General features: G+C 46.7%; 1 protein-coding gene across 6 annotated transcripts in view; it reads right to left on the minus strand.

The window, feature by feature from the left end:
- Positions 1 to 25,058, minus strand: part of ADAMTS17 (ADAM metallopeptidase with thrombospondin type 1 motif 17) — a 374,867-nt gene that overhangs the window by 304,346 nt on the left and 45,463 nt on the right. For all 6 annotated transcript variants that reach the window (XR_009399014.1, XM_059371667.1, XM_059371665.1 and 3 more), the window contains one exon: positions 7,011 to 7,183. Coding sequence is in view for 5 of the 6 variants with exons in the window: in XM_059371667.1 (XP_059227650.1) it covers positions 7,011 to 7,183 (173 nt within the window). In the remaining variant the exon portion in view is untranslated. The remainder of the gene's footprint in view (positions 1 to 7,010; positions 7,184 to 25,058) is intronic.

Genomic DNA, 25,058 nt, shown 5'->3' on the forward strand with positions numbered 1-25,058 from the left:
AATGATGATGAAGTGGTATCTCATTGTGGTGTCAACTTGCATTTTCCTAATCATGGTAGGACACTGAACAACTTTTCTAGTGTTTACTGGCCACTTCCAGATCTTCTTTGGAGAAATGCCTATACAAGTCCTTTTTGCCAATTTTTAAATCAGTTTTTTTTTTTTTTTGATTGTTGTTGTGTTTTAGGAGTTCCCTATATTCTGGATATTATCAAATATGTATTTGCAAGTGTCTTTCTCTCATTCTATGAGCTGCCTTTTGACTCCAAGGATAGTGTCCTTTGATGCAGAAAACTCTTCAAATTTGATGAAGTCTGATTTGCCTATTTCTTCCTTCATTGCCTGTGCCTTTGGTGTCATAGTCAAGAAGTCACTGCCAAATCCAATGTCATGATGTTTTTCCCCTGTGTTTTCTTCTAGGGGTTTTATAGTTTTAGCTCTGATATGTTCAAGTCTTTAAGCCATTTCAAGTTAATTGTTGTATATTGCATTTGGTAAAGTTCCAACATCATTCTTCTTCATGTGAATATCCAATTTTCTCAGCACTATTTGTTGAAAAGATGAACACTTCCCCCATCGAATGGTCTTGGCACCCTTGCTGAAAATCACTTGACCCTATAACTCAGGGTTTATTTCTAGGTTCTCTCTCTCTCTCTCTCTCTCTCTCTTTTTTTAGTATATGTGCTGCCAAAGCAAGCACTCTAGGCTCTCTCTATATTTGTTTTTATGCCAGCACAACAGTGTTTTGATTACTTGAGCTTTTTGTAGTAAATTTTGAAATCAGGAAGAGTGGAGTCTTCTAACTCGGTTCTTTCTCAAGATTATTTTGGGTATTCAAGGTCCCTTGAGATTGAATGAGCATTTTGGGTGAATTTCTCCATTTCTGCAAAGACAATTATTGTTGGGCTTTTACTGCAGATTGCTCTGGGTAGTACTGACATCTTAATAAGAAGTCTTCCAACCCATGAACATGGATGCTTAAATTTCTTTCACTAATGTTTGGTAGTTTTTAGTGTATAAGTCTTTCATCTCTTTTATTAAGTTAATTACTAAGTATTTGTTCTTGAGCTACTGTAAATGAAATGATTTTCTTAATTGCCTTTTTGGATTGTTCATTGTTAGGTACAGAAATTCAACTGAACTGTGTGTAGTGGTTTTGTATCCTGCTACTCTGCTGAATTATACTGAATGTTCTAAAATTTGAGAGGAGGAAGTTTTAGGATTTTCTACACATAGGATCACGTCATCTGTAAATAGAGAAAATTGTATTTCTTCCCTTCCTATTCGAATGCCTTATCTTTCTTTTTCTTGTGCAACTGCTTTGGCTAGGACGACCAATATTATGTTGAATAGAAGTGGTGAAAACAAGCATCCTTGCTTTGTTCTTCATCTTAGAGGAAAACCTTACAGACTTTTACCCTTGAGTATGAGGTCCACTATGGATTTTGTGTAGATGACTTATATAATGTTGAGGTAGTTACCTTCTAGTCCTAGTTTGTTGGGTGTTTGTCTTAATGGGAAGGTAGTGAATCTTACAAATTCTTCTTCTAAACCAGTTGAAATGATCATGTGTTTCCTCCCTTTGTTGTGTTAATGTGGTGTATTACATTGATTGATTGCTGTATGTTGAACCATCCCTGCATTCTGGGCATATCTCCCTCTTTGCCATGGTGTATAATTCTTTTAATATATTGTTGGATTTGGTTTGCTAGTGTTATGTCAAGGATTTTTACATGGATATTCACAAAGTAACTGTTCTTTTTATTCATAAAGAACTATCGTTTTCTTTTCTTGTAGTGTTTTCATCAGATTTTATAAGTCAGATTTCTAAATCTACTGATTCATTCTCTTCACTAATTCTAAGTCTTTCAATTTTCTATTTCTTCATGATAAAGTTGTAAGTTTTGTGATTCTAGGAATCTAACCAGGTCACCAAGGTTATCCGGTCTGTTGGTGGACAGTGGTTTCTAGTACTCTCTTATAATGCCTTTTACTTCCATAGAATTGGTAGTCATGTGCCCATTTTTGATTTTAACTTTAGTAATTTGAGTCTTCTTGTTTGTCCCACTAGCCACAGGTTTGTTGATTTTGTTAATTCTTTTGAAGAATCTGCTCTTGGCTTTGTTGAGTTTCTCTACTGATTTTCTATTTTTTAATTTATCTCTGTTCTCATCTTTTACTATTTTCTCCTCCTTCTAGCTTTGAATTTAATTTGTTCTTCTCCTCCTAGTTCCTTAAGTTTTAGAGTAAGGTTGTTGATCTGAAATCTTTCTTTCTTTCTTTCTTTTTTTCTAATGTGAGCATTTACAACTATACATTTCCCACTGAGTACTACTTTTGTGGTGTTCCATAAGCTTTGATGTGTTTTTGTTATTATGCATTTGTATGCATTTTCTCTTTTCGCCAGTTACTTTTCCCTTGACACATGCGTTTAGAGCATGCTGTTTAATTTCCCCATATTTGTCAATTTTCTATTTTTCCTTCCATTATTCACTTCTTACTTAACCCCACTGTGGTCAGGAGAAGATACTTTGTACGATGTTGAGACTTAATCTGTACCCTAAGATACAGTATATCCTGGAGAAAGTCCCATGCGTGCTTGTAAGGACTATTCTGCCATTGTTTTTGAGGATTCTGTATATCTGCTAGATTGAGTTGGTTTATTATGTTTGTCCAAGTCCTCTATTTCCTTACTTATTTTCTGTCTAGTTGTCCTATCCACTACTGGCAGTGGAGGGGGGTAAGTCTCTAGTATTACACAACTGTGTATTTCTCCCTTCAATTTTACCAATTTCTACTTCACATAGTTTGATGGTCTGTAATTAGATGTAAAAAGACTTGATAATTGTTATATTTTCTTGCTGTATTAAAACTTTTTTTAGAGATTTTATTTATTTATTTGACACAGAGAGAGATTATAAGTAGGCAGAGAGGCAGGCAGAGAGAGAGGGGGAAGCAGGCTCCCTGCCGAGCAGACAGCCTGATGCTGGGCTCGATCCCAGGACCCCAAGATCACGACCCAAGCCTAAGGCAGAGGCTCAACCCACTGAGCCACCCAGACGCCCCTAAAACTTTTTAAATATATGGCATCCTTGTTTCTTTTTTTTGATTAAAGTCTATTTTGTGTGATATTACTATAGCCACTTCTGCTTTCTTATGGTTACTATTTGCACAGGGTATCTTTTTCCATCCCTTTGTTTTCAACTTATTTGTATCTTTGGATCTAAAGTGAGTCTCCTGTAGATAGCATATAATTGGATATGTATTTTAATCCATCCTGATTTTTAAAAAATTTACTTATTTATTTGATGGGGGGGGTGGGGTAGGGAAAGAATAAGCGGGGGAGCAGTAGGCAAAGGGAAAGGGAGAAGCAGGCTCCCTGCTCAGCAGGTAGCCTGACATGGGCCGATCCCAGGACTCTCAGATCATGACCTGAGATGAAGGCAGATGCTTAACTGACTGAGCCACCCAAGTGCCCCCATCCTACTGATCTTTTGATTGGAGAATTCAATCCATTTACATTTAAGAAAATTGCTGATAAGGAGGGACTTACTTCTGTATTTTACTATTTGTTTTCAATAAGCTTTATAGCCTTTTTTTTGTTCCTCATTTGCTGCATACTGATTTTTTGGTGTTCAGTTGAGTTTTTTATAATGAAACTTAATTCCTTTCTCATTTTTTTTTTCTTTTACTATATTTCCTTAGAGAGAGAGACTGGAGGGAGGTGCAGAAAGACAGGGAGAAAGAGAATGTCTGGCGGCTCCTCAATGCCCAGCTCAGAGCTCAATGCAGGGCTCAGTCTCACAACTCTAGACATCATGACCTGAGCCAAAATCAAGAACTGGACACTTAGCCGACTAAGGCACCCAGGTGCCCCTCTTTTCTCATTTCCTTTTGTGTATATTCTGTAGCTGTTTTCTTTGTGGTTACTATGGGGACTCTACTTAATATTCTAAAATTATAATCCTCTAATTTGAATTTATAGCAGCTTAAATTCAGTAGCATAAAAAAAAATCTCCACAGCAAGACGGCTCTTAAAAAGCAAACAAATCCGGCATTATAACTTGAGATAAGGACCAAGTGCAAAAAAACAGGCCGGCCCTCTCAGAGAGGTCAGCAAGGAGAGCGCCTCTGATGGGACCCCGACCCACAGCCCTCAAAGACAGAGAAGCTAGCTTGATAGGGAGCGGGGAGAAGAGCATTCCTGCCAAAGAAAGACCACGAGTCCCAGAAGAGCTTGAAGACCCGAGAAAGAGGCCCACATGGCAGGAGTTCAGTGCTGACATGGAGGAGGGACTCGAGTCCAGGAGAAGCAGGTGGGCCCAGTTCCACAGCCAGACAGGGCCGTGCAAAACAGGGAGGGCCGTGCAAAACAGAGCCACGCAAAAATTCCCCTTTAAGTGCATGGGAAGCCACAGAAGGGCTTAGGGCTGCTTAGTAACAAAGTCCTAATTCTGTCAGATGAAGCTCTTGCTGGCCATTCTGTGGCAAGGAATCAAGAGGGGAGAAAGTGACTGTGAAGAGCCCGGGAAAGCAGCTCCAGCAGTCACCAGGGTCTGAAATAATGACGGCCAGTCCAGGGCGGAGACGGAGAGGAACAGGCCCCGGACCTGCCCATGACTTGAACAGGTGAGACACGAGTCCCTCAGCCCTGGCTCCGAGTGCCTGCCCTACCCTGTACTCACTTACTAGCTGCACACCCTGATGACGGCACTCCTGGCAACCTTCCATTTCCTTCTCGGTGAGATGTGAGTATAATGAGATCCACCAGGTCTGAGGAGGGGAAGAAGGAGAAATAACCCAGCTACTCATCGCGGACGTCCATTCCTTTCCTTCCTCTCAGACACGTGCCGCTGGTTGGTGCTAATCTAATTCACACACACACACACACACACCCAGGAGAGGCTATGAAAATTGTAAGCAAACACGTGATACCCAATTTGCCCAGCTTTGAAAGTGTTACCAAAGCCCTACGAGTGCCCAGGCTTGCCTTGGGGATAGGAGTCTGTCTAGATTTGGCCTCAAGGGTCCGAGCGGCAAGCGTAGGTGGGCAGGTCTCTACCCAGAGAGGCCCACGTGAGAAAGTCAGGAGGGTGTAGGAGCCTGGATGTCGGCCCCCTTTGACGCTCCTTCTGCAGCCTGCAGAGAGTATGTTGCAAGGAAGGTAGCAACTGCGCCCGCAGATTCCTTTCTAAATCCACCGAGGCTAGAGAAACAGAGCCAGTTCAGTCCTGCAGGCCCACAGTCAACTCCCTGATGGGAGAGAGCCAGGCTGGCTGGCTTTACCTCCCTGCTCACTGCACCTGGACACCTAATGACAGGGCTCCTGAGCCCAGCCACAGTCCTTTCCCATCCTCCTGGCTTAAAGAAGATCTCACTTCCTAACAGAAATCCCTTGGCTACAACAGCCACAGGAAGAACAGAATTCTCGGGATTTTCAAAACTTGGGTTTGAGGGCCTGGAGGATGAGAATGGTGGAATGTGGTCTTGTTCAAAAGAAGGTACTACATCCGCACACAGCTTGTCTTTAAACTTGCTGAATGGCGACCCCACCACGAGAGCAACAAAAACCAGCTCTGGGTGCTGGGAGTCTATGTAAGTGTGGTCAGCAGACTCAGCCCTTGTTTGCTTTCCGGCCTCATCGGACTGGCCAAGAAACCCGGACGTGACCGGAGGTGACCGGAGGGGTCCGTATTAGCGCACACACACCGGAGGCCCTTCGCCACAGTGGCCCCGCTCTCACTGGGTAGGCCTCATCAGGGAACATCTAAATCCCCATTTAATGGGGTTGGCCCCAGATTTGCCCTCGGCAACAGGATCTGGAGGCTCCAACCTCTTTGTCCAAGCAGCGGAAAGGGCATGGGGAGCGCTGAGTGAAAGCCAGGGCTGGGGACCGCTCGGTCCCTGTGCTTTAGTGTTACAGCCACGGGCAGCTTGAGGGCACCATCGCCACAGACCCCCCTCCGCCCACTGGTGGTACTATAGCTGCCCCCGTCCTGACCACAGAATTATGGAAACAAATATCAAAGTGGAATTCTGCCTCATCACTACTTGAGCTGCCGTAATGAGTGGTTCCTCCTGGCACTGGTGCTCTGGACAATTAAAAAAAAAGAAATGAAATGAAATGAGCTACAGATGAAAGAGGCTGGTGTGGAGCCAACCCCAGCAGCTCCCCTCCGGGTGTCCTCTGGGCAGCCCAGCAACACGCCATTCACCAGCCACCAGGAGGACTTGGGGTTGTGCAGAGGAAGAACACGTACTTCTCAGAGACCAGGGCCAGCACTTCTTCTTCCTCCCCACGTGGTGGCCTCTTCCACCCTCACGCCTGCCCCTCAGCTCAGCCCCTCTCCCCACCCCATGTTCTCCATTTCCAATGCCCCTTCTTGCCTTTTCCCATTCCAGTCCCCACTGAGCACAGCTGCGGGGCTGGTTCCTGCCTCCCTCACCCCTTTCAGCAGCCCCACTCCTCAGGACGCCCTTCCCACCTGCCCCTGTCCAGTGTCCACCCTCACCCCTCAGACTTCCCCATTCCCTCCTGCAGCTGGGTCACACCGCCTGCCTTCCCACACCATCAAGGTGACGGTTTCCTGCTATTCCCATTCATCAAATCAGGTAGACGCAGGCTTCGTGGCTCCTTCCCTGTACCCACAACCAGACAACCTCTCCCTGCTCCAACTTTCCTCCAGCCCTCACAGCCCACGGCAAGAGCTGATCACACTCAAGTGTGATCCTGATTCCTTCTACTAGACCGCTGACTCCTTAGAAGAGGAAGTGACTCTTTCAATTCTGACACCACCACCCCCCCCCGGGAGGGGTCCAGCACTGAGGAGAGGTCTTGGCAAACCACTAGTAAGAAGGGCAGGCAAGGGTCAACCATGGCACAGACCCTAGCACTGAAGGTACGTCGGAGGGCAGGCCCTCCCCAGGGGGACGGTGCTGTGTCTCCATCCCCCAGCCTGGGGAAAAGTCAAGGACATAGCCCTCATCCCGGACGGCAATGGGAGACTCACCATGTTCATGACGGTGAGAATGAACCTCTGGGCAGCCTCTGCCCCATGGTACTGCACCATGTCGGCATCGGCCACCACCAGGGTCTCCACCGTGTGCTCGCTGGTCAGCTGGATGGCGTTCCTCCGCTCCCGCCAGTCCTGGGATGCCCTGTCCCTCCTTGGCTTCTTCTTTTCTAGAAAAGGACAGAGACATCCATGCAGTCCTTGGCATTTTGATTTCCAAAACTGGACAGTGAAGCAGCCTTCTGCTGAGCCTCCCGCAGAGAACGGTCAGTCTCCAGTGGCCAGAAGCTGGACCTCCACCATCACAGGGCAGTGTGGTGGGGGTGTGGGGGGGACACACCTAAGCTCACATCCCCAAAGGGGAGCTGAGGGGCAGAAGGGGACTCACACCTGTCTACATCGCAGCCAAGGAGGCCCACGGAACTGAGTATCAGGGAAGAGGGAACCTGTCCCATCAGAGGAGAGCAGACAGTAGCGAGAAGTCGGCAGAGGGGAAGGAAGCCCAGACCCGCTGGGGAAGTGATGAGAAGGCACCTCAGGTTAATGGCAGAGAACCAGAGAGCTTTCTGAAAGGGCTAAACCCACTTCTGACAGCTGCAACCCAGGGAGGGGGCACTCTGGCCACTGTTCTGACAGTCACAAATAAGAAGCCCTCAACATTAATAATCACAAAGCATTATATCAAAGAAAAACAAAACATCATCAGGAAAGAAAATCTCATGACATGCACATCCCGGCCAAGACGGGTCCTTTCCTGAGCCCGGGGAAGGGTCATTGCTGACTCTCTAGATAAACTCATTCCCTATCAGATCTGACAGGGATACGCACTCACTGTTATTGATTAGAGCCCAAATCACAGTGGGCAACTACAAGCTGCTAGGCGAGGGTGACCCCAGCTTTGTTGGCGAAAACCCCTCTGACCAGTGCTAAAGGCTGATTTGAATAGCACACATTTTCAGGAACCCAACGTATGTAAACAGAAAGGCACTTCTTAAATGTGGTAACAGTTATTTCCATTTTAAGCCCTAGACCCTACAGAAATGACTGACGTCATCTCTGCTAAAACGCAGCGAACCCAGCCTTCACACGCACAAACCAGCTTCAGAGAGTAACCTGATTCTTCCAGAGCCCAGAAAGCACACCGTGAAGCAGGCTGAGGTATGGGTCATCGTGAACAAACAAGAATACTCTGTGCCATATAACGTACACCTGTGAAAACCGACGAGCACTGCAAGTGTCCAAACACAGAGAGAGAAAGCCACGATGAATGGTCTGCAGCCGGGAAAGGCACATTTGTGATGATACAGTTAAATCGCAATTTTGGAAAGATTTAGCCTACAAGTACCTTTGCTCCCGCCACACGCCCCTCCCCCCAAAAGATGAGTAAGTAGCCAGACAACCAACCAACATAGGTAGGACACAGCTAAAACATGAATGGTAGGGGATATGTGATCTTCACTTTCCTTCTTTTCTCTATATTTTCCAAGTGTATACAATGAACCCAAATTACTTTATTCATTTAAAATAATGATGTTGAGCTTGAGAAAAACACAGATGTCCCTTTCACATTCTCCACAACAATCCAGAAGGCATGGGGGAGCTAGAGAAAAGCAAGAGGAAAGGCATGAGCGTGCTGGTTGTGTCTCTCCTTGCCCAGAACCAGGTCCACCTCCCAACAAGTCTTCTGGGCCTCTGCGGTGGAATGAGGGAAGAGTCCATGCTAAGACAAAAGGCAAGGTCTCCGAAGGCCCTGCCTTACACGTGAGCAGAATGGAAGAGGCCTCTTGTCTTTCTAAAGAAGGTCCCTTTATACAACTAAACCCGCATTCAGCAATCCGCTCATCTCGGAGCCCAAGGAGGCAGGCACATGGGTGATCTCTACATTCTGGGCTTAGGATGCTTACCTGCCTGAATCAGGCCAACCTGTCCCACTTGGGTTTTCTAACAAACCATCTTGCTCCCATTTCAACAGACCAAGGTGAAAGGTTACCAGGTAAGGGCTCTGTCGTCATGAGCACAGCCACGTTCTCCCAGCCACAGAGTGCTACAGCTCCAGCTCCTGGGACGGAGCCCCACGTTGGGCTCCCTGCTTGGAAGGGAGGCCTGCTTCTCCCTCTGCCTCTGCCCCTCCCCCTGCTCACATTCCCTCACTTGCCCTCTCTCATAAATGAATAAAACCTTAAAAAAAAAAAAATGCACCGTGCATCACTCTTTAAGTACCAAATAGGACTACTGAGACCTGGACCACAGGGAGCTAATAAGCAGGGTGTCCTACAGGATGAAATGCTATGGACTGACACGTGCCCAGAATACTAAGTAACAGGTAAAACACAATGGTCAGGAGCTCTGGGTTTTGTTTTGTTTTGTCATTTTTTTGTTCTGTGGTTTTTAAAGGATTTTCACTATAACTATCCCATTTGTTCCCTTCATGGCCCCCAGCCCCTGGCCTAGCACTTAGTGTGCCATAAGCCATAAATATTCACTAGACAAATGCACCCACAGACGGATGGATGGATGGACGGACGGACAGATGGTGAGGGAGTCAGTGAATGCATGAGTGGAGTCCCTGTTTCCCACATCACAAAGCTGAAGTCAAGCACTAAGCAGTGGTGACTTTGGTCCTTGAACCCAAAGCCCACCCCCCAGCTCCGCTCTGACTCTCCCCACCTGCTCTGCCCGCGTGTGCTGACAGGCTCCTCGCTGCCCTCTGAATGGCAAACCTAACAGGAGGAGGGCCGGAGAAAGCTCGGTAGGAAAGGGTTCTGGGTTGAGCATCACGAAATTGATGCTCCTACTTCTGCTGCTGCAGGACCTACCCAGGAAGACGGGGCACAGTTCTCCTGAGCAACCCTCACTGACTGTGCTCCTCCTGCTCAGAGGGTCTCTGACTTGTTCCCGGCCCTCCAGCACTACCGTGTAATTATCCCTCCCAGCTGCCTGGGGCCCGCTGTCAGGCTGCCTGTGCTCCCCTCGCTGAGCGTTGCTATTTGGGGCTGTCAGGCTAGACTCACGCTGGCCGGTGATGCGCACCTCAGCGTCCTGTCCTGTGAACTCAAGGGATGAGGCTGGAAGCCTTGATTCAAATACCTGCAGCCCGATGGGTTTCAGGAATTCAGAACTTTTCAGATTTTGCAAGGCAATCCAGTGGGCATGCCACATAATGAACTTTCAAATGAGGTCTGGGGCACCAAGCTATTATCGAAAGGCTCTAGTATTTCTGCAGTGAAATTGAATAAATGAGGGGTCAAGAGAGATGCTTGTTAGCCTCACTTCAGGGCAGGTCAGGCCTTCCACAAAATGAGTGTCAAAAGTCCTAGATTCGGTGGGACGCCTGGATGGTTCAGTGGGTTAAGTGTATGCCTTCGGCTCAGGTCATGATTCCAAGGTCCTGGGACTAAGTCCCACACTGGGCTCCCTGCTCAGTGGGGCGCCTGTTTCTCCCACTGCTCTTCATCTCGTTTGTTTCCCCCCCCCCTCTCTTTCTTAAATAAATTTGAAAAGTCTTTAAAAAAAAAAAAGAATTCTATGTATTTATGTAAGCTACCCCAAGTCTTCTTTAGAATAAGAGGAGAAGAAAAAAAACACAAAAAACTAAGGGCATTCTAAATGTAACGTTTTTAGAATATTCACACTATTACTGAGTCTAAGAATTTGGGAACTACCAAAAATGCTCAGCAAACACATAAACTGTCATTTTAGTTATGAGTTTTGCTCTTGGCAAACTAAAAAAGAAATCCCCAAATCGCAGTTGTGAATTATCAAGCTCTATATGACACATATTTCTTTAGTTTAAAAATAAAGAGTCTTTAGACATTTACCAGATAAATAACACACAGATCACATAATATTTGGTGTGAGAGTTCAAGAGCCAGAAGAATTACTCTGTGATTCTACCCATGTCATTTCCAGGGAAGACCTCAGGTCACCTTCGTACAAAGAGAGAGGAAAAACAAGCCTGTGCCAGCTGCAGAGGCAAGTTAGAGAGAAAACAAACAGAGGACACGGAGCAGCTGCCCAAGGGCACTGGGCCCTTAGAGACCAAGGACAGTGGACGCTTCAGGCCGCCAAGTCCAAGACTGTGCCAATACTAGGAATTAGGTCCTGAGTATCCAACATGCTTACAAAGTTAAAGGAAAGATTCAGACTTAAACTTGCTGTCATTCAAGCTAGTAACATAAGCTTTCCCCACACACAGCACTCAAGGTCCAGGGGCACAGGGGACCAGGAAGAGTCTAAGGTCCAGGGGCACAGGGGACCAGGACGAGTCTAGAACCAGATGTTCACCTAGCCGCCCTGACTGCAGCTTTTCCCCAGCTCTCCTAAGGACAGGGTAAAGGCAATCCTATCAAAAACCCTTGGTGCCAGGGGTGCTTCGGTGGCTCAGTGGGTTAAGCCTCTGCCTTCGGCTCAGGTCATGATCTCAGAGTCCTGGGATCGAGCCCCACATCGGGCTCTCTGCTCAGCAGGGAGCCTGCTTCCCTCTCTCTACCTGCCTCTCTGCCTGCTTGTGATCTCTCTCTCTTTCTCTCTCTCTCTGTCAAATAAATAAATGAAATCTTAAAAAAAAAAAAAATCCTTGCTGCCATCGTGCTACATTGCAAAGAATTTACCTGTGGTCAGAGGAAGGACACCTGCCCCTCCCTCTCACCTTGAGACACACAGATTCTGTGATATGTGCCCAATCCCCTGACACCCTTATAAACACCGTGGGGAGGAACCCCTTCCCGTGCGTGCCGGTAGAGGGGTGTGCACTGGCAGGACAGTGAGGGAAGTGAGGGGAGGGAGGTCTGCAGCCTGAGGGCCACAGCACTGATGACAAGATTCAAAACAGGGCTGCAGTGTGGGGCAGAGCCGAGGGGGTGCTCTGCTGCACCAGGGGCCAGGGTAGGCTCTGCAAGCCTTCTGTGACTGCCTTCAAAACCAGAACCATCACACACCCGCCACCCAGGTTTGCAGCGATTAAGTGAGCCGCTCACTGAATGCTTACTACACTCCCTGGAATGTTACGATTCTTCTATAAATGAATGGCACATTGGCCATGATGAGGGTTTCGATGGTGGCGGCAGTGACCTATTGGTTAAGGACACGGCTTTCAAGACAAAACAGCTGGATTCAAATCCTTCCCGACTGTTTTGTCTGACCTGGGATAACTCTCTTGGCCTCTGTTTGTCTCAAAGACCTCATCAGTGAAACAGAGAGAATCGTGGCTCCCCCCGTACCAGGCTGCTGCAGGGATCCAAGCCCTTAGCAGGGTGTGGTCGCAGTATGTGCTCAGTAAACCGTGGCTTGATGTCTGTCATCTTTCATGGAGACGAGAACACAAGAAGTGCCTGTGGAGTCTGCAGGCAGGGTGTCCCTGTTAGCCGTGTGATCCAGACAGGTCCCCTAAGTCTCCGGGTGGGCCCAGGCTCACATCCCAGGAACACAACTGCCCGCAGAGACACCTTCAGAAACAGTGAAAAAGGCCTCCCAACCACCCCATAATTTGCTGCAGAGGATTTGGGTTTTTAAGGTAAGAGTCCCCCAGGGGAATCCCTTTTGGTTATAATGTTCATTTTTACACCTTCTTTCTATAGACTCAAACAGGCCCTGGGCTGTCTAAAGACACCCTTTGGAGAATCACTTCTAGTGAGCAGTTATTTCATCTGAAGGCTTTCTGGATGAAAATGTACCAGACATGTATGAGCACCAAGGAACATGGTCTCCGCAGAAGGTAGTTGTGTGCTCCCCTTGCCTGCAGTTTAAGTCCCAATCCCGGCCTTCAGGAGCCAGGCTTATCACCCCTCATGAGGGACTGATGCGCGCGGATCAGTGTGTCCACGGCGAAGGGCATCTGGGGTCTCTGGGTGGAGCCCCTGCCCCCCCCAAGGTGACCTCCTCCGGGGTGGGACAGGGACAGCTCTAGATATCCGAGCTCTGTGGGAAATGCATCACTTGCATGATTCTTTGAGGGGTGACAGGTGAGTTTCCTAGCTCTGAGCTACAAATCTTCTCGTGCAAACTAGGTCAAAGGCAGAATCAATAAAACAGCCACTCCCCATCAATCTCGCCTAAAATCAGATCCAGCTGGCGCAGATGGAGCCCTGCATGGGGACACGAGGACAGAGGGTGAGAAAGACTTCAAGCTCCCTCACGATTTTCCTCGGAGCCTAAGAGACTGAAGGTGACTCACCCCCAAAATAGACAGACTGAAATTAGAGAAATAATGAGAGAAAAGAGAATACAGCTATATGGACAGAGAAGGTCACCATGGCAGCTCTGGTGACAGAGATCCCCGTGGATTGTTAGCCAAATGCAAGGCGCCCAGGCACTTGGCTCTGTGCCCACACTGCGGGGGTCCCCTCCCTGCAGCCAGAGTCACAGACTGTCACCATGCAAACCTCCAGAGGAGCAACCGAAGCACCAAGAAATTTGTCAAATTATCTAGCTCTGGGCTGCCAACTCACTTGACCGCGATTCCAGGGATGATGGTCTAACCTGCCCGTTCTGCCTTAGAATTTGGTTCTGAGTTTCCTAAAATCAGAGTTTTCTTTTCTTTTCTTTTTTCTTTCTTTCTTTCTTTCTTTTTTTTTTTAAGATAAACATGCTTGCTTGTCGGTTTTCTCAATCTCTGACGGGTGGGAAGACACCCTTCCTCAAGGAAAGGCCATATTTACCTCACACCGGCCTCTCCAATTAAAAATACCAGTAAGACTTTACACGGGGGCCTCTGGGTGAGGCCCAAGGCAGCTTTTTCAACACATGTTTTACGGCAAATGTGATCGTGAATTCTGTTTCCTTGTATCTGATAGAAACCTTCTCTTACACCGAAGGGCCTAAAATTAAACACTCAACAAAAGGAATTCTGGAGAAATTCCACCGTGTGCTCCAAGTCAGGAGCTTTGGATGGTTTCTCCATGCAGGGAGGGCCCGGCGGCCAACATGACATGGGGAGGGCACGAGCAGGGCAGCTGAACTAAGAAAGGAGAGTGGCAAGGGGCCTCAGTGAAAGGACACGTGAGGTCACAGAGGGTGACAGGGCTTCTGGAACAAGAGGGGAGTTGTTTGGCAGGCAGGGTCCACTCATTTGCCTCATGGCTCAAGCACTAAGAGGGGCCTCCCAGCAACCCACTCCGGGTGCCGAGGTCTGTGGACCCCCAGCGTGGGCTGCCCAGGGTACCACGCAGGCCATGTGACTGGCTATTTGTTTTTTTTTTTTTCTTTTTTTTCTTATCTGTGCCTGTCACCTGAAAAACAAATTTAAATCTGGTAAACAGAAGTAACGGCGGGACTAGCAGAATCTCTCGGCTTAGATCAAGCAACAGACCGGAACCTCGGGGTCCGCTGAGAGTGCCTGGGAGCCCGTCCATGGCCAGTCTTTGGTAGGAGATCCCATCGGCCAACATCAAGGGGCTTGGAGCACCCCCCCAAATCCCCTGTTCACCTTCTAACTCCGCAGCTGTTAACATTCCCTTTTCAGTCTAACAGGAGACTAGGCTTATCTGCTGGACCTGACTATGAGCTCCGGGACCCAAACATCGTCCCCACCCCCCGCCCCCGACCCTGCCACAGCGCCTACCTGGCACAGCCCCAGACACAGGAAGAATTCAAGAATTATACTTCACTAAATGAATTTTTTTTTTTAACTTTTTGAAACTCCTCATGAATGTCAAGATGAATTAAGGAACTTCACATAAATTGCCCTAAAATTACATTCCCATGGGGTGCTTCCTCCACCTAAGGGGGAGGTAGCAAAGCCTGTGTGGGAGGCCCACAGCTCTGCCACCCATCGGAGCTGGTGAGAATGTGCCCCTCTCCCACCACAGTGAAAGCATCGAGAAAGCAAGGTGATGATTATGCCTCTGCCTAAAGGCAGATGTGCAGAATAAGGAAGGGATACGGGCTCAGCCTCTAACAGTCAGATCTAGAACGCCACACCCAGATTACAGGGCTAGTCTGAGTTCTCCCCCTAGCATTACGCTGCTATTACCATGGTCCATGGTTCAGGTCTAAAGACTCATTCACACTTTGCCTGATCCCAGAGACAATCAGGGAACTCGGATGCTTTTCTGCACTCTGTAGGGTCTCACTGTGCTCATACTCTCCATCAACCAGCACCTCTCATCTAGACACACTCATCAACCAACTTGTTGCCTTTGAAATTTCTTACTGGGCAGGGGGCATAAATGGATGTCTCTAAGGCCATCCTCAACCAGGCAACCATAAATTAAAATAGTATAGAAACACAGTTCCCGGAAGAGTGAAGGAGTAACTTGTCATCCCTGCTCGAAGTCCCAATGTAACCTCCCAACATTCCAGTGGAGTGGGGGTGGGGGGGAATATTGTCATCCCAAATATGACAGAACACAATACATGTCTTACGTGAAATCAGCTGTTGAAACCATGAAACATTCATAATGTCTCATATAGGCTAGAAGAATGAAAACCAAATGCTTTTCATGAAAGCCTGGCAAACAGGGTGAGTCTCTCCTTGGGGGGGACACCCGGTGCTGCTGGGAGTGGGCTTTCCGCACACAGACACTCCCCACCGCACTGACGTCACTGCCACCACAGCACAAGAAACAGTGAGATGTATGGTTTCAAATGTATGTCCAATAGCCTCTCTGTCCTCAAATAAGCAGCCACGGGGTATAATAAAAACACCTTCAGGCTGGGAACTCCAGATATTCAGTGGGGCCTGGCCTGGATGCCCTCAAAGGGGCCAGTTAACAGAAAGGTCTCTATCTCCCAAGCACGGGGAATTTGTCTTTTGCCTCTTAGCTCCTCTTCCGCACTGGCCTCTGGGGCTGGGAGTCTGCAAACTACATTTTCCAGACTCCCTTCCCATCTGGCTTTCTGGGCAGCTCCACCAACAGGGGGCGCTAGAGGTATACCAAAAGAGGGTGAAGGGGCTTCCCGGTGTTTTTAGCTCAGGATGGCACTGTTCCAGCAGGACTACTGGACAACAGGGCTTCAGTGTCCAGCTCTTGGGACAATCCCAGGCTACCCCCCCTACCCCCCTCAGCGGTACATCCATAGGGACACCAGCTTGGCTAAAGGTCTTGGCGGTCTGGTACCCTCTCAGACCCTTGCCCCAAGCTCTTTGGTCCCAGAAATGTCCCTCTTCCCTTTTCTTAACCCAGTCCTCGGGTGACAGCTGTTTCCTGGGTCACCCTAGCTTCCCCCTCTGCTCATTCAGACTTGGTCACTGATACAGCAAATTCCACGAGAAATCCCTCTGTTGGAAAACACGTGGCACGGTTTCCATTTTCTTGGCCCGACACAAATAGGTAAAGCCTAAAATGAGAGGGTCGTTCCTTACACTACTTTCTTGATTTCACTCGAGCGTCAAGGGTCCTTTCCCATTATAGAACCAAGGATTTATTTATTTGCCATGGGAGTCCTGGATGGGCTTTTCCCCTCTGCCATAAACAGGGATGCTGCCCTACATTGGGAGTCACCATTTAACAGAAACCAATCACTAGGGGTTTCTAGGGAGGAAGTACGAACATCCACACACGCCATCGATCTCTCCAAGGACCTATCGCAGCCGCATCCCAGGACATGGGGACAGTGCCACACAGACTCCGAGTCAACGTCGGGGAAGTGCAGGAGGAGGAACCATGAATAACCAGAGAGCCAGCAGTGGGCTTTCAGGTGTAATTTCAGCAGTTTGCACCCAAAGACATATCCACACTGTGCTTTGCAATAAAATCATCAGGTTCCCCCAAATTACTTTCTCCTCCCTTTCTTTTCGTCAACCAAAGCAAAAAGGGTCTGTTTCTAGAAAAGCGATCCTTTCCAGCTGGAAATGATGGTTCCACGTGTGCAGAAGATCTCCCAGCCAGGTGAACTTTGCGGCAGCTGCAGAAATCCAACATCCTTGAAATAGAATGGCCTTCTCTCTCTCTCTCTCTCTCTCTTTTTTTCAAATAGGAAAAAAATAACATTTACTTTCCAAGTATGAATTCCTTGAATAACTTCCCCCAAGGGCAAGTCATTTCATAAAAGGCATTTTTTTCATGTAAATTCCTTATAAAGAAAGGTGAAAAATAAGAGTTGTGTTTTGGGGGAGGTGAGGGGTTATTATATTTTATTTCTTCATAGGGAAGATCCCCCACGAAGAACTGATCAACCCTGGGATCCGAAATGAGTCCCTCCACCAGGCAGGAGGTGTGATCCACATCCCAGCCCTGGGACTCAGCAGGGCCAAGGGCAGGAAACACGCACCAGCCCCGCTGGACCTTTCCGCCCGTGGTCAGAGTCATGTAGGTACCCAGCAGCTAAGCACCACTGCCTGTGGGTGAGGTCGAAAGGTATTTAGTCAGCCAATAAATGCTGATGGGGAACCTACGGGGTGCTAAGCACGGCCACCATGTATAGGGGACCCTCCTCTAGAAGGAACAGATGTTAACCAAATGCACAGATAAATATACGAAAATTTATAAACGTAACACATGCTTGTAAGAAAGAGTAGATCACTCTGTGACAGAATAAAAAGGAAGGGGTTCCAATTTAGACTAGGTTCCATGGGGAAGTGACATGTGGGACAAAATCCAAAGGACAGGAGTTAAATGTGGGGGTGGGGAGAAAGAAGCTGGAAGCAGGCTAAGCAGTGGGAGTGGCATGAACACAGGCCCTGGGGACAGAAGGAGTCACGGCATATTCTAGAAACTGTGGGGTGCCGAGACAAAGAGTGCGGCTGGCAAAGAGACTTGAGCAGCAGGCAGGGGCAAGGATGCAGGGTCACGTGGCACATGTTTGGGGTTTTCTTCCTCACCCCAGGAGCCTTGGGAAGCCACTGAATGCATCACCCCAGCCGCTGTGGGGAGAAGAGATTCCAGGGGCCACCACAGAAGGTGTTGACTCCGGCTAAATGACCAGGACAGTTCAGGTAAATGGTCCCCACACCTAGACAAGGGAGGCAAAGTACAGGTAAAAAAGAACCAATAAGGGGGCGCGTGGGTGGCTCAGTGGGTTGGGCCTCTGCCTTGGGCTCAGGTCATGATCTCAGGGTCCTGGGATCAAGCCCCGCATCAGGCTCTCTGCTCAGCGGGGAGCCTGCTTCCCCCTCTCTCTGCCTGCCTCTCTGTCTACTTGTCATCTCTCTCTCTGTGTCAAATAAATAAAGTCTTAAAAAAAAAAAAAGAAACAATCACATTCAGGAGGTTGACTTAGAAGGGGACACTGACACTACTGGGGGTATTTGTGTAAGAAAGAAGGGCCAACAAAGATCATTCCTGCTTAGAATGGTTGTGCTAATCATGGAGTTAGGGATCACTAGCTTGGGTTTTAGGTGTTCTTGAATCACGTGAGGGCAGAGGTCAAGTTGGCTGCTCCATGTGCAGACTTGGAGCTTAACAGCAAGGTGAGAGTAGAGAGTGGCACTTAGGCATTAGTGGTCCCAGACCAGTCCCTCAGGGGCCTCGAAACTGTATGGCTGGCTGGAAGAGCGGAGACCAACAACACAGCAGCAGGCAAAAGTGGGGGTTGGGGAGCACGTGAGGTGCAGGGAGAGCAGAGCATGGAGTCGCAGGAGCCAAGAACATAAAGTCTCAGCACCTGCGACACAGACGAGGACCAGGTCAAGAGGAACTGGATATAACAAAAGGGGGTCTCTTAGTGAGAGCTCCACTAGGGGGAGGCAGGGGAAGGGGAACTGAAATCAGACAAGGACAGGTGAAGGAGAGGTGTGGAAATGGGGCAGATGTTGGAGAGGTCAGGGAGTAGAGGAACAGGGATACTGCTGGAATGTCCTAGAACAGCGGGACCACTTCCCTGAGATCGCAAACACTTGCGCTTCAAAGGCGGAAACCCAGGCCCATGGAGGACTACCATCCTCTCTCAATTTCTACCCCTCTTTCCTGCTCATCGGGTCCACAAACCGAAGTCCACAGACTCTCAACCAGGAAGAACAAGGCTTCTAAGAGGCCGACCTTACACCAACTGAGAAAAGACAACCCCCTGTTCAACAGGCACTAGCCCAGCCCCAGATCTGTAGCTGGCTCTGTGCTGGGTGCCCCTCCCCCGTCAAGGGAGAGACTTTTTATGTCAAAAGTACATAAAACCTCACAGTCCTGTGAACACCCAAGAATGAAAGGACCATCTAGGAAACAGCACAGAACTCTCAGTGAAAGCGCGATCTGAATTGGAAGAAGGGCAGGATATGAGTGAGCAGCATATTGAGTGAATATGCTTATATTCACTCAATCAGGAAAGGACAGAGCTGCACCTCTAGGAGAAAAGCAGCAGGAAAAGAGAAAAGGGAAAATTCTGGTTAGCACCATCTGGGAAGAGATGCTGGGTCTCTTCCAAGCAGATGCATTAGACTGGTTGACACAAGGTACCCTGAGGGTAAGGCAGAAGCCTGCCGTTTCTCCTTCAAATCACATCCACCTGAAACCTTATCTCAACCACTATTAAATTGTCAATGTACCTTTAAAAGGTATTGTATTCATTTGCCAGGGTTTTGCCCTTACCAAGTGCCACAGACTGGGTGGCACAAATAACAGAAATTGATTTCTTTACCCTTCTGGAAGCTGGGGGTCTAAGACAGAGGTGTCAGCAGCGTGGATTTCTCTTAAGGCTTCTCTCCTTGGCCTGCAGATGGCCATCCTGTCCCTGTGTATGTGCAGGTCTACTCCCCTCCCCACGCCCCCACCAACCCTGTACCCATCCGTGTCCCATTCTCCTCTTGTTACAAGGACACCAATCATGTTGAATCAGGGCCCATACTAATGACCTCATTCCTACTTAATCACTTCTGTAAAGACCCTCTTTCCAAATACAGTCATATTCTGATGTGCTAGAGATTAGGACTCGACAATAGGCATGGCAGGGAGACAATTCAGCCCATGACAGACGGATATCCATTGTATGCACTGGGCATACGTCACCTTTGCATGAGTTGATGTGTGTATAACCGTATTCCAGGACAGCGGGACAATTCCTGTACAGGCACAATTCTTACAGGGGTCCAGCAAGTCGCATTTGGCAAATTTTGAAAAATCGTTTTTATGCAAGTGCTTGGCATAATTACACGCTTTACGTCTTGCTGAAAGCATATACATGGCCTACTGGAATCTGACAGTTTTATCTTCTAAACTGATGGGAGAGGGAAAAAAAAAAAAAAAGAAGAAGAACATTCCCCAAACACACAGCTTGGGGGAAGAAATTAATTAACGTGCTCATGTTTCAACCAGAGCAAGACAGGGCAGACAAAAGCCTGAAAAGAAATCGATTTGTCTTCTGCACCTGGAGTCTCCGCCCCCCTCCCCCGGCCCCTCGGAATCCTGGGTATTGTTTCTTTTGACAGACAGTCTTTCATCTTTGACAAGGAAGTACAAGAAACTTTAGATAGCTCTGAAATTCCTCCACCTTTGCAAGGAGGGCAGGCCACTCTATGGAGTTGGAACTCGCATGCAAAACTGAAATAAAGCTAAAGGCTCCATCCTTCTACCTGTACCTACCTGAGTGCTACTCCTGTAGCACTCAGCATACCCTAGAGTGATCGGCGGGACATCTCCCTAAGCTTCTGGGCTTTGAGGGAGCAGGCTGCCCACCTCCTTCTCTCCACCCTGATGAGGGCCCCTGGAACAGAGTCAGTCTTCAGCTGCTGTTCTGGAATGTATACATGAATGAGAATGAATGAACAATGAGCAAATGATCAGATCATGCTTTTGCCCTCTTTTTAGAAGCTTAGAAGAAAAAAAAAGTCTCCTTGGCCTTTGTAGAGCTCTCGGATGTCAGAGCTTCTTCCAAATGTATTAAATTTCCAGAGTAGTTTGCAGTGGGACCTCATTCCTTCCTCTCCAGACCTCTTAAGTTTCACAGAAGCCCCAGCTGTCTCCTGACACATGGAGAAAGGGGCTCAACAAGCCCGACATACCGGCCTGGAGGTGGGAAAACAAGTCCAGGTCCTCCTCTTGTGGCCGAGAACCTGCCACCAGACTGTGCTGCTTCCCAAGCAAAAAGCCCCCTCCCGAATGTCCAGGACACTCCAGGGTGAAAGGACCCGCCCTTCCTGCACATTCGTCTGAGCATGGCCATGGTTCTCAGGGCACCAGGGTGACTCTTCCTAATGAAGCTCTGAACCCTAATCTTCCAGGGTCCCTAGCAGGTCGCCACGAGGTGGGCTGTCATTCCCTTGCATCCAGGTCAGCCATCCCTTGGACTTCCACATGTAAAGTAGCCTTGGGCTCCACCAGGGTGAGCAAACCAGCCAAGCAGGGGAAGGGGTGGAAACCTCTGTTAGGCCAACTCAGAAACACGCAAGGAGAGCCTTCTGCTGTCGCCCTTTGGCTTCCTCTAAAAGCCAAGGAGGCCCCTACATTATCATGCCAGTCTTCAGGAAATGTCGCGTCTCTTTCCCACATACTGGTCTCTGAACATGTCTTAACGACAGTTAACTGATGATCATATGACTAACAGGTACACGCAACTCATATGTCATATCTTCCATGAGGCTTTCCTTGGAGCTCTAAGTCACGACAGCACCTTTCTATTTTCTTCAGACCACTTACTAAAGCTGGCAATTATTTAACCGTTATGTGTTTAATATTAGTCTCTTCCCAGAGCACCTAGGTGGCTCAGCTAGTTAGGTGTCTAATTCTTGGTCTGGGCTTAGGTCATGATCACAGGGTCACAAGATTGAGCCCCCCGACCCTCACCATGTCAGACTCCATGCTAGGCATGGATGTGGGATTCTCTCTTTTCCTCTCCCTCTGCCCATCCCCCACCCCCATTTTATATGTGTGTGTGTGTGTGTATACGCATATATATGCATATATATATACATGCATGTATATGCATATATATACATGCATGTATATGCATGTATATATATATGCATAAGGTTAAATAAGCAGCTAAAAAAGCAAATGAAAGAGTATTACACATTTGTACTACTATGGTAAATATTTTCACAATTTTATCACTTTTCACTTGTTTTTGATATTTAAATCTTTACCCATGATTTTAAAGTAATTTCTTAGGTATCGTTTCTGAGTCTTTGTCCTTGAATAGAGGATTTTAATGCCTTGATATTTATTGTAAAAATTAATAAAGTTTGAACTATCATATTTTTAGTTCTTTATATTTCTCTATATTTTCCTATGTTAACTACATTTCATTAAGTTTATCATCTCTAGTATTAAGGATGCAATTCTAAGGCGCCTGGGTGGCTCAGTCGTTAAGTGTCTGCATTTGACTCAGGTCATGATCTGGTGGTCTTGGGATCAAGCCCTGTATCCAGCTCCCAGCTCAGCAGGAAGCCTGCTTCTCCTTCACCCACTCCCCCTACCAGTGTTCCCCCTCTCACCATCTCTCTGTCAAATAAATAAATAAAATCTTTTAAAAAAAAAAAAAGGGATTCAATTCTACTTGTAAGTTATCTTTACAATCTTGAGGAACATTCTTTATATAGCTTTCTGATTATCAATGTCAAGATAGAATTTTGGCTTTCCCTTTTGCACAAAAAATAATTTAGTCTCTTTTTCGTCTCATATTCCTCAATTTCTCAGATTTGTAAATATTTCTTAGACTTGATGTACAGATTATTATTAAAGTATTATACTTTATACTTTACAGCTCTTAATTTTTACAACAGCTTTGTTGAGATATAATTCACATACCATAAAATTCACCCATTTTGAGCAGGCAATTCAATGGTTTCACAATCATCACAATAGTAGAATGTTTTCATTACCCAAAATGAAACTGCATATACTTTAGCAATCCCTCCCCATCTCTGCCTTCCCTAACCCCAGACCCAGGAAACCACTAATCTACTGTCTCCATAGATCTGTCTATTCTAAACATTCCATATAGACAGTGTTTTCAAGGCTTGTCCATATTGTAGCAGGTTATCAGTATTTCATTTTTTATTGCTAAACAAGATTCCATTGTATGAATGTGCCACATTTTATTTATCTGTTCATAAGTTGACAGACATGTGGGTTGTTTCCACTTTTTGGCTATTGTGAATAATGCTGCTATGAACGTTCATGTAGAAGTTTTTATGTGGACAAATGTCTTCATTTCTCTTGGTCAAATGTCTTTCATATTCCAGTCCTTTCCCCATTTTTAAATTGAATTTTATTATAATTGAGTTACAGAATATATTCCAAAGACAAAGCCCTTATCAGATGTAATAATTGGAGATATCTTCTATCATGAAAGTTGTCTTTTGCACTTTCTTGATGATGTTCTTTGAAGCATAAAAATTTGAGGGGGCACCTGGGTGGCTCAGTCAGTTAGGCATCTGCCTTCAGCTCAGGTTGCGATCCCAAAGTCTCAGGATCAAGTTCTGCATTGGGCTCCCTGCTTAGTGGGGAGTCTGCTCTCTCTGCCCCTCCCCCGCTCGCTCTCTCTCTCCCTCTCTCCCCCTCTCTCTCTCAGAATCTATAAAGAAAAAATTAAGCACAAAAATTTTCGTTTATGAACAAGTCCAAGTTATCCATATTTTCTTCTGGTTACCTGTTTTTTTGGTGGCATATCTCAGAAATCATTGGCTGACCCAACATGACAAAAATTTATACCTATATTTTATTCTAAAAGTGTGATAGTGTTCCACTCTTGTGTTTAGGTCTTTGATGTCCCCGTGATTTTTCAATTTCTTGCATTTCATGTACAACTATATTTGTATCAGTTAGTTAAGTTTGACTCTATCTGAAGCCAGTTCAGCCATCAATATCAACTCTGTATCATGTATTCCCTATGTGCAGTTTCAATTTTACTTCAGAACAGAATCATCTGCAATTATATCTTAAGGAAATTCTTCCTGGAAGAAGGACAAGTGGGGTGTACAGTTTCTAAACTCTTACCCTCATTTGGCCTTACACTTGATCAACAACTTGTCTGAGTGTCACATTCTTTTTTTTTTAATTGACATATAATGTATTATTTGTTTCAGGGGTAAAGGTCTGTGATTCATCAGGCTTACACAGTTCACAGCACTCACCATAGCACATACCCTCCCCAATGTCTATCATCCCAACACCCCATCCTTCCCACTCCCCCACCTCCAGCAACCCTCAGTTTGTTTCCTGAGATTAAGAGTCTCTTACAGTTTGTTTCCCTCTCTGATTTCATCTTGTTTCATTTTTCCCTCCCTTCCCCTATGATCCTTTGTCTTCTTTCTCTAATTCCTCATATCAGGGAGATCATATGATAATTGTCTTCCTCTGATTGTGAGTGTCACATTCTTAGGGCACAACCGTCTCTCACCCCAACACTGCCACCTTGGCTCTATTGTCTTCCAGGACTGAGTATCTTAGACAACTCTGAGGCCTGCCAGATTTCTGTTTCTCTTTAATTTTTTTTTTTTTTAATTAGAGAAAGAGAGAACATGTACGAGTAGGGAGGGGCGGGACATAGCAAGAGAGAAAAATCTCAGGCAGGTTCTACACTCAGTGTGGAGACCAACACGAGGCTCAATCTCATGACCTTGAAATCATGACCTGAGCCATAATCAAGAGTCTGATGCCCCCACTGAGTAACCTATCCTGTCTTCTTAAGGATAGTACAGCCTTTACTGTGACTCCTGTAATTCACAAATTTTATGAGGACAAATAACCCTGGGTCTATGTGTATTAATTTTGACTAGAACACAGAAAGACGTTTATCCTGTAAGCTAAGCTTTTTTTTTTTTTTTTAACCTTCCAGAAAGTCTTCATTCAATATAAACCTTTGATCAGTGCTCCCATTCTAAGTTGGGGGGGAGGGGCATTCAGGATTCCTTCTTCAGAGATACTGAAATTGGGTTTCCATTTTCTACAACCCATTTCTATCCCTTCTTTCTCATTGCTTTCTTTCCTTTGCATCCCAAGAAAGCATCTCACATTTATTCTCTGCATCACTATTTCAAACAGGTAATGTCATTTCTGCCCTGCACTCCCTCCTTCCTGGGTTTTAAATTTTACTATAGCAAACTTTAGTCTTTTTTTTTTAAAGATTTTTTCTTTATTTATCTGACAGAGATCACAAGTAGGCAGAGAGGCAGGCAGAGAGAGAGGAGGAAGCAGGCTCCCTGCAGAGCAGAGAGCCCGATGCGGGGCTCGATCCCAC

This window comes from Mustela nigripes, chromosome 13 (genome assembly GCF_022355385.1).
Source record: "Mustela nigripes isolate SB6536 chromosome 13, MUSNIG.SB6536, whole genome shotgun sequence".
NCBI lineage: Eukaryota > Metazoa > Chordata > Mammalia > Carnivora > Mustelidae > Mustela > Mustela nigripes.